Source organism: Lytechinus variegatus, chromosome 6 (genome assembly GCF_018143015.1).
Source record: "Lytechinus variegatus isolate NC3 chromosome 6, Lvar_3.0, whole genome shotgun sequence".
NCBI classification, from domain to species: Eukaryota; Metazoa; Echinodermata; class Echinoidea; order Temnopleuroida; family Toxopneustidae; genus Lytechinus; species Lytechinus variegatus.
The window spans coordinates 21525886-21540869 of record NC_054745.1 but is presented as its reverse complement, the minus strand read 5'-3'; the positions used below and the strand labels follow the sequence as shown (position 1 = coordinate 21540869).

The 14984-nt window shown below is 35.7% G+C and overlaps 1 protein-coding gene across 2 annotated transcripts in view; it reads left to right on the top strand.

Moving 5' to 3' along the window:
* LOC121417195 (dihydropyrimidinase-like) overlaps positions 1–12191 on the top strand; it is a 53022-nt gene extending 40831 nt beyond the window's left edge. Inside the window, exons 12-17 of one of the 2 annotated variants that reach the window (XM_041610808.1) lie at positions 105–191; positions 504–596; positions 998–1084; positions 1443–1626; positions 3287–3325; positions 8017–12191. In XM_041610808.1, the coding sequence (XP_041466742.1) occupies positions 105–191; positions 504–596; positions 998–1084; positions 1443–1626; positions 3287–3325; positions 8017–8105 (579 nt within the window). In that variant the 3' untranslated portion in view covers positions 8106–12191. The remainder of the gene's footprint in view (positions 1–104; positions 192–503; positions 597–997; positions 1085–1442; positions 1627–3286; positions 3326–8016) is intronic. The other variant, XM_041610809.1, reaches the window with a different exon arrangement.
* Positions 12192–14984: the final 2793 nt, after the last annotated feature.

Genomic DNA, 14984 nt, shown 5'->3' with positions numbered 1-14984 from the left:
ACTTTACATTCAATTCTAGCACATGTTCAATATGTTTTTTTTTTAGACCATTCATAATCACATTTTACCAATATGTATTTTTGCTTCCCCCTTTGCTTATCTAGGGTGTTATCCAAGTTGGTTCTGATGCTGATCTAGTCATTTGGGATCCTATCGCTACCAGGGTCATCTCCAAGGACACGCATCACCAGGTCAGTCAACTCTCAATGCATTTAAATTTTCTAGGAACAATTTGCACTTATCGGCATTACAAATAAATTTACTTGGGAGTGTTGCAGGACATGTCGGATGTTTCATCTTTGGAACATTTTCTTGATTTTTATTGGCTTTGAGGCAGTGTTACTATGGCAACTATCAGATAAAACAGGACTTGTCAGATAAAACATCTGACAAGTCTCTCTCATGAAATGCCTTCCGGATGAAGTCTGTTTCGATATCACAGAAAAAATAAATGCAATACATACTGATTATCAATGATTTTTACCTACTATTCTCCTCTCCAGGCTGTGGACTTTAATATCTTTGAAGGTATGGAGTGCCATGGTGTTCCTCTGACAGTTATCAGCCAAGGAAGGGTAGTCTTTGAAGATGGAGAGGTGAGATAGATGATGATGGTGGTGGTGATGATGATGATGGTGATGATGATGATGATGATGGTGGTGATGATGGTGATGATGATGATGATATTGATGATGATGATGATATTGATGATGATGATGGTTATGAGGATGATGATGATGGTGATGATATTGATGATGATGATGGTGGTGATGATGGTGATGATGATGATATTGATGATGATGATGATATGACGATGATGATGATGGTTATGAGGATGATGATGCTGATGATGTTGAAGGTTATTGTCATGAAGATGATAATATGGTGGTGATGGTGATGCTGAGGATGGGTGGTGTTGGTTGCTCTGACATCATTTCAAATCCATAAGTTGAATACACCAACCATTCTCTGATCTTTTAACCCTTTCTTTTTTCAGCTCCATGTATCCCAAGGAGCAGGGAGATTCATCCCCCGTCCTCTTCATGCACCAGAAGCCTACGCAAGGATTAGCCAAAGAGAAAAGGTAAAGCCATAGGGTTCTATTATAATTGTGATGTTCTTTATAATGATGATGAGGAGGAGGATGAGGAGGATTATGATGATGATGATTATGATGATGATGATGGTGATGATGATGAGGATTATGCTGATGATGATGATGGTAGTGGTGTTATTTCTGAGATATTACTGATCCACTTGAAAGTGTTATGTGCTATATAATTAAGTTAAACTATTCTCTTTGTTTCCTGTCCGTGTCATGATGATGATGATGGTAGTGGTGTTATTTCTGAGATATTACTGATCCATTTGAAAGTGTTATGTGCTATATAATTAAGTTAAACTATTCTCTTTCTTTCCTGTCCGTGTCGTCTCTTCCTCAGATCAACGCCCCCAGGCGTGTCGACCGCGACGGCTACGAAGGTCCCATCCACAAGCCTTCCGGTCTACCGGTCCAGAATAACTACCGCAAGACGGCACCCAACGCACAGCCATCGGAAGACGTTCCAAGTCAACTGAACAAGCATGGACAGCGTGACCTCCATAGGTCAGGCTTCTCTCTATCAGGTCAGTGACCTTTGGTGACCTTTTGTGACCTCTGACACCAGTCCATAATATTTATTCTTTATTTAGTCTAAACCAGCTGTTAGGTAGCAAGATTGTCTTATTTGGTGAATACAGTCAACCTTTACGTCAACACACATAGAACAGTGAATTGTAAGGTCAAAGGTCATTGTAGACCAGTCATTTCATTGTTGAGCAAGTATTGACCTATGAAAAACTTGTGTCAAAGGTCATAGGCATTTTATGATCTATTGAGTTCCATCTACATCAGAAACTATCATAGATCAAGCTGACCATTTAATTTTCAAATTTTATGCATATTGACTTTTTATCTTTTTCTTTTTGTGGTGTGTGAATTGGCTTTTGCAAGGTCTACTGTATTTGTTTTGTATTATTTGATATAGTGTTTGAAGGTCAGTGACCTTTTCAGTTGAGGCTTCCTCTCTATATGATCAGTAACATTTAGTCCCATTAACTCCTTTTTTGTTACCACTTATCAAATATGCTTTAGTAACACTAGCATGGCAGGTTGCCTTTTAAAAAATAATAACAGTGGACTAAAATACTGTATTTCCTAACCTTCATCAATCACTCACAGATGCATGTTTGACAAGGGGCACCTTTTTCTCTCTCTCTTATTTTTTTTAAATGCAGAGCAGTGCTTCTCCCTAGCATGCCATGTTTAAATTGAATTTATTTTTAAAGTTCCTATGGGGCAATTTGTGAACTAAGCTCTACATTTGTTAAAGAAAAAAAAAGATGTTTATGTTATATTTATGTCCAACAGGAAAAGGGATAGTTTGTTGTGGCCTTGATTGTTATTCCCTATTTGAGCTATCTGATGTATGTTGTGTATATACACTGCTGAATTTTAATCAGTGTCGACCCTGTGTATTATTTTGATTGTAACTGATTTGACACGCTTTGGCCTGACCCTAACCCTATTAGTTCTGCCTTTGAAGTAGTTCTGGGTCAATACTATATGCTCTAGAGTCCCTATGCTTTTTGGCAAGACGTATATCTACATGTACCTTTGACGCACCCGACCCAGGTGAAGTACAGTATGGTCAGTTGCAAGATATGGCTCTTCTAAGGGTTGATTTTCCTATTAGCGGGCAAGTTTAAGTGAAGCATGATGATTCGTTTCTGGTACTAATGAGCTCAATGACAGGACCAACCAGATTTCTTTTTCCAGATCTAATTTACTGGTCACAAGTGGAATGCCAGAAATATATTCACATGATAGAACCAAATATAGGGTTCTGCATTTTAATCTCTATGTGCAAAAATTCAACCATTAAAAAAGAAAAGAAAAATCAAAACAAACACCAAATTGGAAGATTACAGTTAACATTGATTTTTTTCTTTATATTTTTATATGATTTATAGGATCTGCCCACTTTTCTACGGAAATATTTCTATAATACAAAACAAAAAGAAAAATAAGGAAAATATCTCCAGGGCCTGTATGAGGGGCATCAAGGCGGGTCAACAGCAATGTCCTCTGATGGCCTTAAATTGAAATAAGCCTCATTTCTTTCTCCTCATTTGTTATATTCCTGTATGATTTGTGAGGTCCTCTTCCAGTCGACATTGCATACATTCGAGAGAGGATGATTTTAAAATTTGTTCTTAATTTTTATCCCCTCCCCTCTCGGCTCAGAGATGGCATGTAGCTATCCGACCCAGCACTACAAAAAAGGTATTCGATGTGCATCCCTAGATCAGTATGAAAATAAAATAGCCTTGTTTTGTGCAGTTGTCAGTATATCCTTCTATTTCCCTGTCTCCCTCGTCAAAATATACACCATGGGGATGGATTTGTTTTTAAGGAATACTATGGGAGCTCTTTCAGTTTCAGCTAATTTTTCAACACTCTTTAGCCCCTTTTCAGCTATTTTTATTTTCGAGCACTCACACCCCTCTATTATACATTAGAGTACATCGTGGGAATTAGGAAGAAATTGTAGAGTGTTGTGGCTCAGTGGATAGGTTCTGGACTTTGAACCACAAGGTCCACAGTTCAAATCCCACCACAGCACTTGCATCCTTTGGCAGGCTGTTTGTCTACTTTTGCCACTCTCCACCCAGGTGTAGTACCTGGTTGGAAGGAATTCCTTGAATGCGCAAGCATCCAATCAGGATTGCCGTGCTAAAGCCAGGGTAATAGTATGCAGCGCTTAGAAACATTTGTATGTAAGCGCTGTATAAATGTTGCATATTATTATTATTCACATGATGGACAGTTCTAGATATGTTTGGGCTGTTTCAAAGGTAACGAGTGTGGGTGGTTATTCCAATGCCTGAGCAATGTGACTATATGTTTCAAAAGATAGTGATATGTATTCATGGTTATTTGATAAAACAACCTCATCCCAAAATCGTGACCAGTCTTTATAATTTACTTATAACCAACCGGTCACAAGAAAACTCACGTGTCAGGTCAAATAGATGACTGGTCGTGTGTCGTGCACAACTTATCATATATCAAGATTTTTCCACCTATCCTTCAACTGACTTTAAAATTATAGAAATGTTATAATAAGATGATGGTGTGCATATATATATTCTGATCAAATTGTTCAAACAGGTAGCACAAGATGTAGATTTAGATGGTAATTGATGAACTCAATTCATACCTTTTTGTACATTGTATTTCACAATAAAACTTCAAAATTATTTGTCCCCCACCCCCTTATAGTTAAGTTAGAGTTCAAGATTATACAAACCAATCGATCACACAATGTTTTGCAATAATTTGACAGAAACGGAATATATTCCTCCCAAACTCTAGCACAGTCTTTATGATTTTAGTTGCGTGTGTGCCTGTGATATGATTTGCTTTGCTTTGCTATGCTTGTTTCCCCCCTCTATGGTTTCATATTTGTTTACATATTTGCTTGTATGATTTTATGTTGGTAGTATTAATTCGATCTATAAACGTTTATTTTCCTCTGTCTGGTATTGGGCTTTATAAAAAGTAGGGAGATTATATTGGGATTAAGATTGGGATTAAGATTCAAAACCAGAAGAGTCTCAGATCCCTTTAGACTTTTATTTAATTATTGATGAAAACTGCTCTATATAGATTAATGTGTGGGTCTGAAAGAATTGTTTAATAGTACTTTAATATTTCTTTCCTGATGAAATATTGTCATGATATAGTATTGTAAAGCAAGTACATGTAACTGAAATTAGCAGTAAAAACTGAAATAAGTATTTTCCACCATCAAAGGTTTTGGGACTTTTCTCAACACTGATATTTCTTCAGAGAAAATTTCCATAAGACATTGTTGAGATGATTTTCAAAGCTTATTATCAAACAGGAAGGAGAGTGTTATTTTAGGGGAAACAGAGATTTCATGATCAGAGCTTGTTGAAATAGTGGTTACATGTATGTTGGGTTAATTTGGATTTCCCTCATTAATTAGTGCATACATGTATGTATTAATTATGGGGAAATGTTAGTAAGATTTTAATCAATTATAGATGTTAATAGCATATTACCCCTTTCCGGTAGTGTAGATTTCTACATCAACAGAGCTTAATATACATACCGTAGTAGATAGCTCCCAGTTGCACACCAATACATAGCATGTGCACACGTAGGCCGCCATCTTGCTACTCTCACTGTACTAACTTTCACTGCATTTTTGGTTTTCCAACCAAACAACCAGGCCACTAGTTTCCCCCTGTTTGTCTGTAAGTATAGATGTAGTGTTGTAGCTGTAGTATATATGTGCGTTGTTTGAATGATACTTGTTTCTCCAACATTAGTTCTTGAATATCATCGTCAATTTGAAGTAAACCAGTGGATTTGCGTTGAAAGTTTCTTCCGTTTCTAGGTTCACAAAATAATGATGATAATAATGGTTTATTTACCCAGGGTAGCCACTTCAGTTCCGAACACTGTTCTCCCATCGGGCCCTGCTATTATCATTACCCGGCTAAGCAAGGCTACCAAAATGGGACAGCAGTCTGATTTCATGGGAAATTTTGACAACATTTATAGCTATGAAAATCACACATGGTTGAACCACGGAAATGGATATTTATGACTTGTTAGCAGACGTTATGTATTGCCAGAGGAAAATGTCTTATAGTGTACTCATTATCTCACTATCCATGGCCTGACAGTTGCAGAAGAATAATCGGACTTGGCCCAAGTCCGATTTTGCTTTCCCCCCTATTAAAGATTCCTCTGTTACACATATTTCCAATGCTTTTCACAAAGTCTAGGGGTTAGCAGATAATAACTCGCTCCCCTTGAATGCTGTCACACAACTGACTTTAAATCAGATTGTTTTCTTAATACTAAGGATGAGTTCATTACTTTTTTTTCCGTTATAAATCCGAGGTTTGATTGTTGAAGGAGCAAATATCTGTTAGCTATGTGTGTGCGTGTGAGCTCAAGCATGCCCCCCCTCCCCCGGCTGGATATCTATCTTAAGGTTAATGTCTTGAGTGGTGTATTAAAAAAGATAAAATTAAAAAACAAATCCAACTTGGTTTGTACGATATAAATAAAGTAACAATAATGTCGATAGAGTATGGTCAATTTGTAGGGGAAAAAAATACATGGGGGCTTGGAGCGCATTTGCACCCGAATTGCTCAGAACAGATAGATAAAACAAATTTATATAAAAGTTAGTTGATTAGGAGGACTGTATAATAATCAACTAACTTATATATCAAACTTGTTTTATTTCACTTTTCTGATGGATTACCTGACATGCCATTTCTCAAATTTAATTTGATGATATTATGTTTTTACTCAGCAATAATTTTGATTACCAGCTATTATTTTTTTATATCAATATTTCTGTTTAAATTTTGGAATTGATTGGCTGAATTATATGTATTGCTGCGAGAAGTAATTTTATTTTTCAAAAGATAACATGTCTTGTCAAAATTGTTACATATGTAAAAGTTCCTCCCTTCTTATCATGTATCCCATCTTAAGTTGCAATGCATTTTGATATTTGGTTTAGCAACCCCTTACCTGGAAAAGTATAAAGTCACCTAATTAAAAAAAAAACATGTTTTGGGTCTTATTAGCAGGACTCCTGCTTAACAGACTTTACTTCATTTTATGTTTAATTTTACAAGTTTACATGATTTAAAGCCCCAATTGTGCTAAATTTTAGCTAAAATGCCTAGTTTATTTTTCATTTGCAAATTGTTCCTTTCATATAGTCACCCTTATCAGCGCAATTATTTTGTATGCAAACTTATATTTGATTTCTTTTCCATTTCAACACCGAGTGACTTTTTCAGAACACCAAATCATTTATCTAGTATTGAATAGAGAAAATGTACAATATGCTGTAGTATCTGATGTTTGGAATGGTTTTATTTCAAATAATCTTTTATCTATTATACAATTTTTATATTTTTTAAAGTTAAGAAATGCTCAGATCATTGTTTATCACTGTTCAGAGTTGGTGATTTTTGATGAATTAATTTAACAAGCCTCAAAATAGGTTATGGGAGGGGCTTAATCACTTTTATGAGGGGGCACTTCTTCAAATCTTGATTGAGGGAAGGAGGGGAGGGGGGGCATAAAGAGATACGGGTGTGCTGACAGATATGCTAGATATTTACAGCTGAACACAACTTTTACAACTTTTGTAATCTCCTCTTCTATTTTACAGAAATCTCGTCATATGATATGGGTCATTGCTACCCCGTTCTCTTAGAATGTACCTAATTTGCATAAAAAATACTTTGTCCCAATGATGTGAATTTACTTCTGTGGAAAAAGATATTCAAATTCAGTATTTTTTGCTGCATTTGCTACTTCGTTGATGATTTTCCAAGATAGTTAGTGGATAATATTTAAATGATTATTCTTTTTGCTATAAAGTAGGAAAGTTCCAACAGGATGAGGTAGATGATAAAGAAATACAAGCAAATGTTGCTTTTACTTCAGGTGTATTAAGAGTTTAAAAAAAAAATCACATTGATGGTATGGATTTGTGGATAAAGTAGGAAAATTTTTTACAGAAAGAATAATCAACGTAACTGTAGAGGACTCCCGACATGAGGTTTAAAATAAAATCAATTTCATCTGATAATAAGGCAGTTATCATTATTAGTGTGTCTTTTGAAAGTAGAATAAAGAGGAAGACAAGGAATTAGAATGATATCATGAGGCCTGACATAGCAACAGAGATCAATTGTCCAATTTTTTGATTCTCATCTTTTCTTTCCCTAAAGCACTGGAAGAGCCCCTTTCCAGTAACAGTTGACAATAAATATATACTACATTTTAAATTGATTATGTCAATTATCAATTGATACATGTACGCTATTTTCATACTGTTCCTTGAAAAGAAGATCTATGTTGCATTTACATTTTTTCTTTCTCCCTTTCTGTTTCAACTTTATCAGGTCGCCAAGTCGATGACCACAAGGACAAGAGGAGTGGCCAAAGGATTATGGCGCCCCCTGGAGGCACGTCAAGCATCTCTTTCAATTAGATCCCCTACTGGTTTCACCATGCCACACCCTGGTCTCGTAAGGACCACACCCTCCATGCATAGATTGTAGCCCCCCCCCAAAAAAAAGGGGGGGGGGGAATCGGTATGTTTTAACTGTTATTATACATGTGACAAGTTTTATGAAACAGGCCCCTAGTCTGTATAAAAGCTTGTGTAAATAAAAAGAGGGAGGGAAATGCTAAAGGGTTTCGTTTTTTTTTTTTTGCACTGCCAAGAAGGATGAGAGGATATTGTGTGGAAAAGTGGATTACAAAACTATATGTAAATGTTTAAGTGGTATATGGAAATTGTGAAGTCTGGGCCAAATGGGACAGTGTTTTGTCAGGAAAGTTGGTTATGAGGCAATGGAAAGGCTATACAGTATTTATCATCTGCCCATACTATTGAATGAGGGCATTTCTGCAATGATGCGGTGCACAAAAATGTTTTACTAAGGGCGTTCTTGCACCGACACAACAATTTAGTGAACTGTAATGATTGGTATATTTGTACAAGATCAACGTATCTTTGAGGCGAAGAACGCAAAGTTTAGTTGAATTTCATTTCTTCTTATGAGGAAAAGACGACAGAGTGCTATCTATCTGCAGTGCTTTCATCTCTCCTCTTCATATTCATTCCATTCATTTTTCATTTTTTCGAGAAATCAAAATGTTGAGTCTTGAAAAACAGGGCCTATCCAAATGATTGATAGGAAATCAAAGTGTAACAGGGGCATTGTGAATCTGTAGTGTTTTCTTGTTTATCTGGGAGGCTTGAGGTTAATTCCTACTTGATTTCTGGTGCTCTTTTGTGAGAAACTTGTCCGCATCAGTAAGAATTAGGAGTGGCAAATTGGCAAACGATATGTAATGCTCCCCAGGGAGTGAAGAATTTGCGTATATTTTGTGCAAGCAAGGTAAAGTTTGTTGTCCTTAGTAGTATGCGTGTGTTGCAAAGCATTTGACACATGAAATTATGAAATCAAATAAGTATGAAATCATAATAGCAGTCTAAGTAAGGTCACTTCAAAATGTCACCACATATGAACTTTGATAGACCTGATATAAAAACAAACAAATAAAAAAAAAATCATGTTTATGTACTGAAATCATTATCATGCATTAGATATTTTTCAATATTTGATTGGAATATTATTGAAGTGGAATCATGAATGTAAAATCCAATGTTTTCTAAAATCATGCTACTATTACAACGGGAAAAAATGAAGGCAAGGAAAATATTCTGTCTTGCCTAAAGTTACACATCATCTTAAATGTATATGCCCGGTATTTACCTTAAATTCTGTTATAAACCCAGGAGCCTGCCCTTACAGGGCAAAGGAATTTTCAAAAACTTGCCATATAGCATTGTGTAGCTTTCCCTGAAATATGGCACATAGGTTTATAGTGAGAGTTTTCTTACGCCTGGGGATATGGTATCATTTATGAATGTTAAGGTGGATGTCATTGTGTAATTGCTACTTAAACAAAATATAGATAATCATGTATACATTGTATAATGAAAATTAAGCATTATAAACACAAATGGTGCGTTTGTAGGGGGGATAGTTGTTTGTTGTTGTTTCATTTGTACTTAAAAACTTTTAGTGTTTTATTCGATCGTGTCTGAGTTTCAGCTATCATAGATTTACGTCTGATTACTTTTTCTTTCAAATTACAAAGATTTTTATTTCCTGTGCATGTTGATTGAATTGAAATAGGTCTCTATTTGGTTTGTAGATAATTTTACATCAAATGGTTCATGTATTATATAAGAAAGGATTGTTTTATGTTTATCATTTCTCTTTTTATAAATGGATTACAGTACATAGATAGTACTAAAAGATCAATGTTTCAGTTGATAGATCATTTTTTATACCGAAAACTGAAAAAAGTATTTGGCGAAATTCAAAGTCGTGTTCCATCAATGCAAACTCTTCCCATTGTTTGTTGTTTGAAAGGATTTTCTTTTATGCACGTGTGGCTGTTTAGTGATGAAGGAACGTAGATGCCCTATGGTAGCGAAGTGCGCTATCTACAGCCAAGCCTGCCACATGCACATTGAGGCTTAAGTAGGCCCCGTTCGCATGGAAAATTTAAGACATGAAGCTTTCATGTGTCTCTTATGACGGCCTTTTTCATGATAAGGAAGACGCTAATTGCACGAATGCGATTGCGAACTTTTCTTGCACGGAGATACCTGAATGTTACCACGCATGAGAGCTTGGTGTATATCAAGTTTCTTTCCTAGCGACGGGCAAGTGCGTGTTGCATTCATGTCAAGGAGAATTGGAGTCCAAGGTTCCATTTTATAAAGACTTGTCACAATAACAAATGAACAATTTCTACAAGTTTGCTATTAGCCAATCAAATTGAGTAATTTAAGTAGCTTGTAACCGTTATTGCACATTTGTTATTCTAACAAGTTTAATTAAACAGGCCCCTAACTGCAGGGGTCCTCTGTTCGTATGCACTACAAATATACTGCAGTGAAACACAAAAGCCTTTAAATTGCTGGGCTGATAAAACCTCGTATCTCAAAATTTAAAATTCTGAGGGCAGCTTTTAAATACACGTATAGCAATGGTATCGGTCTCATATTGTCTGAAAAACAGTCTCTTGATACCTATGAAGAATTCTTTTGAAACAATAGAAGGTTGCTACCTTGCTTTAATTCTAAAATCCAGCTTATTCTGAACTGTCATCAAAATATTTGAATTTTGAGATACAAGGTTTTATCAAGCCAGCCATGAATCGCCTGTTCCTGGAAAGCAGCGCTGTAAAGATTTGCACCAAAGAGATACGTACATAGGTCATCGTGTTCATATGCATTATACACTCATAACTTTTGTGCGATCATTTCCTTTCGTGCAACTCTCCTAAAAACGTTGGTGTCTGCAGAAACTAAACCCTTTTACTGTATAAAGAAATAACAAGCATTGTGACTGATGGCAGTGCATAGTTCCTGTAAAAGTCTCTGCTCAGTATGCAAAGCTACAATGCACATGTATGATAGAATAATCTCTGTATGCACTTGTTTTAAATGTTTGCAAAATCACTGGAATGGAAAATGAAACTATCTATCATAGAAATTGATGTTGTATATAGATTAATATGCCTTGGTGATAATACTTAAATTTCTCTTTTTCTTTCTCACTTTCTGTCTGAAATCTGTTGAAACTACTTTTTTTTAATCACTCTCTCTCTCTTTACCTCTTTCTTGTCTGGCGCCCTCTTTGTCACTGTAAATAATCGGGTAGATGTGTCCTTTGCGCAAAGTTTTAGTGAAACGTAGTCGTTACTGCCGAAAAATATCTTGTGAAATTACAATTTCTCAACGGAAATTCACGTTTGTAATCATTTCTCTTGATCTGCACTTGATGAGCTACTAATGCAACTTTCATTCACTGGCCAGTAGTAATAGCCAATTTGAAAGTTCCGACTTATTTTTACTAAAATAGGATAATTAATGTCCATTTTCAGGCTTTCCAGTATTAAAGTCAGCTTTTAAAATTTTCTTGTTTTAAATAATATAATGTTATTTTTTGTGGCTGAAATCATGTAGGAATAATAATTCATGAATCATGGTCTTATGAATTACAATTGCACTTATTTTGACTTATGAAGTACATGTACATTTTATAGCCAAAAAATAATGTGATGTTGCTGTATGCTAGTACACTCTATAACTGCATGCCCGCTGCTGTATTGTATTTAACTTGAGTGTATAAAAGGAGTATCTTATTTATACATGAAAGAAATTTCCACCCGTTTTACTCTCAAAATATAGAACAAAAGCAACATAGATGTGCAGTCTTGTTACAATACGTGTGAGCATAAATTCTTGGAAGCACTGTCTGTATATCTAAAAGAATTTATGATTTGGAATTTCACAGAGAAGTACATGTATTCGTTCCTATTAATTTGCAAAAAGTATCTTTTAATTCTGTAAAAAAAACCCTGAGATATTCTTCATTTTTGGTGGTTTGTCAAGCCTTGTGGTGTATTGCGTATATGAACTTACTTAAAGAGTGATTTTGTTTTTAGAGAAAAAAAATATCAAATAAATGAATGTTGAAAAGCTGGATTGCTATGACCCATTCTTGTTTGGTTTGAATTTTTGTTGGTTAAACAGGTTACTAATATGTGCTTTATGGTGTGAAAACTTAGAATGGTTATTTTAGTGGAGAGAGGGGTGGGGGCAAAGACAGAGAGAAAGGGGGGGGGGGGTTAATGAGAGCAGAGAGAGGAATATGGAGAAAGGGGAAATAGGGGGAAGAGAGGTTAAGAGAAGAGAGAAGTACAGTAGATGGAGAGGGGAGGGGGGGGGGGGGGGAGGAGAAAAGAGAGAGGAATAAAATAGAAGAAATAGAAGGATAAAATGAAGTGAAAGTAAGAGAGGACAAGATGACAAGTAAACAAAGCATACGCCTTTCTTTCCTTCCTTCTTGAACTCTCCCTCTCTTCTATCTTTCTTTCTCTCATTTTTTAACTTTCTTTTTTTCTCTCTCTTGGTATTTAAAATCTACTAAAATGTGTGCAGAGTATTACATAGTTAACTTATCTTTTAAAACGGATACACAACATTTTTGCTTAGGGCTTTATTTCTTTGCAGATATAGGGTCAAGGTTAGAATAGGGTTTTATCTTAGATTTAAGAACGGGAATAGATTAAAAAAGCTGGTGATTCTATGGTTCCACAACATTTGCTCTGGCGATAATTTCTCCGCTGTGAATTCCACACACTAACGGAATCGCCAACTTTAACCCTAAACCTAACATAAAACCCTATTGCAACCCTAACCCTACATCTTAGATGAAATAAAGCCCGGAGAAATTGTCGCAGGAGTAAATGTGTCACTGATTCTAGTTGTGTGTCGAATTTACAGTGGAGCAATTGTCGCTGGAGCTTTTGGAACTTTTCAAATATATAAGACCACCCAAGGGACACATGTTCAAACTTGGAAAATTCAAGAGTAACAAAAACTACACATAGTCTTAAAAGGCAGATGCAGCTTCTAGACAGGTGGTTCTTATTAAAACAGTTTATATTGTATCACATTCTATATTGTACAACACCGAATTAGCTTGCTGTACATGAGCACATGGAAGCCGAATGTCAGAGGCAGAAATATTATCGTTTGTATTTTTGCTAACTTAGTAACTTCCAAGGCGTTGTACGACACAAATAACGAATGTTCTTATTCGAGCAAGAGTATGACATTTTCCATTTGGTGAAAGAGACGCTCTATTCAACTTGGCTATCGCCTCGTTGAATAGAGCATCTTTCTTTCACCTCATGCGAAATCTCACACCATCGCACTCGAACCTATTCACTATATGTATAATATACAAAATACATTAAAAAAAAAGACAATGATAAGAAAATTATGCTTACAGTAGTAGATTATATTTTTAATATCATTAAGAATCACATCATCAAAACTTTATCATTTTATCCATCATTCTGTTACATGATGTAATATACACAGGGTACTCTTGTTAGCAACCTGGGATGCATTTCATGAAACAAACATTCACTGATTTTCACTGACTATTGTTACAAGCTACTGATATCCTTTCATATGATTGGCTCAGAGCAAATTGGTCGGTGAAAATCAATGACAAGATACTTTGTGAAACAGTCCCATAGAGTTCATTCCATGACTTGCAGATTTGTGAAAAGGGGTCGCCTGAATCGAGGATTAATCATCAGATTAAACTAGAAAATCTCAATCTTAACCTATTGGTGAAACCAGGTCTGAATGACCATAGTGTGGTTTACACTGAGATCCTCTTCACCAGTTCTTGTGAAAACTGCTCCACAGCCAGAGGGTGAATTACACAGAGAATATGTGTTATAAAAATTAAAGTGAAATTTGAATTTGACTTCAATTTCAATTTTCGTTCAATGGAAGGGGGGGAGGAGGGTGGCTTAACATTTTGCTAAGATGTCTGTGCTGCATCAGTACGCAGAAATCCGACTATATGGTAACAGTAATTGTATTTCACTTTCCAGTATTCCCACTTGGTTTACAACGTTCAGTGATGAAAAGACACTTGCAAGATTCCTCCATAAAAGAAGAGGCTCTGATTTGGGGCTGGCTGCCTTAAACATGATTACTAATACATGTATATATGCCATATGTACATACATTTTGTCGGGCCTATTTGTGATTTTGCTGTAAGACTGAGAATTTACTGGGGTAGATTTTTCATGAATATACTTTATTTGAATTCACTTTGTCGAGAAGTATCAGGAACTGAAAATGTTTTGGTGTTCAGTACATTGCAAAATTCACAATTCATGTACGTTGTGATGCAGTTAGATGTTCCGTTGTGATTAACAGTCTGCATTTGGAGGTCGTGAAGTTCAACCACCTCCGAGCGCGAACAAATTCACCTATCAGCCATCAATTCTTTTCCCTGTTACTGGGATGAATTGCCGGCAAGTTTGCGCTCTGGGGTGTTTGTAAAATCATTTATTTCATGGACAAATGAACTAAGGAAAAATTTTATGCCTAATGAAGGACCATATTCACCCTTGCACGAGTTAAATTTAAACAGCTAATTTGAGTCGATATTCTAAGTTAAGATGAAGTGTTATCAAGTAGACCTATGTTATTTTATTCTATTATAATTGATCTTAAACCTTTTTGTTCATACTCACTCTTTTATCCACTTCTGTTTTATGTAAGCACCCACTGGATAGGGTCAAATGGTCTTTATTGACTACAGTAATTCAGTTAACTTTATTTGACCCTGGCAGTCCAGTGGGTGCTCAATCTATAGTCTGTTATGTTTATTATGTGTTGTACTACACTGTACCAATTTCTTATAATTTTCATTGCCGGAATAAATAATAATAATAAAAATAAAAC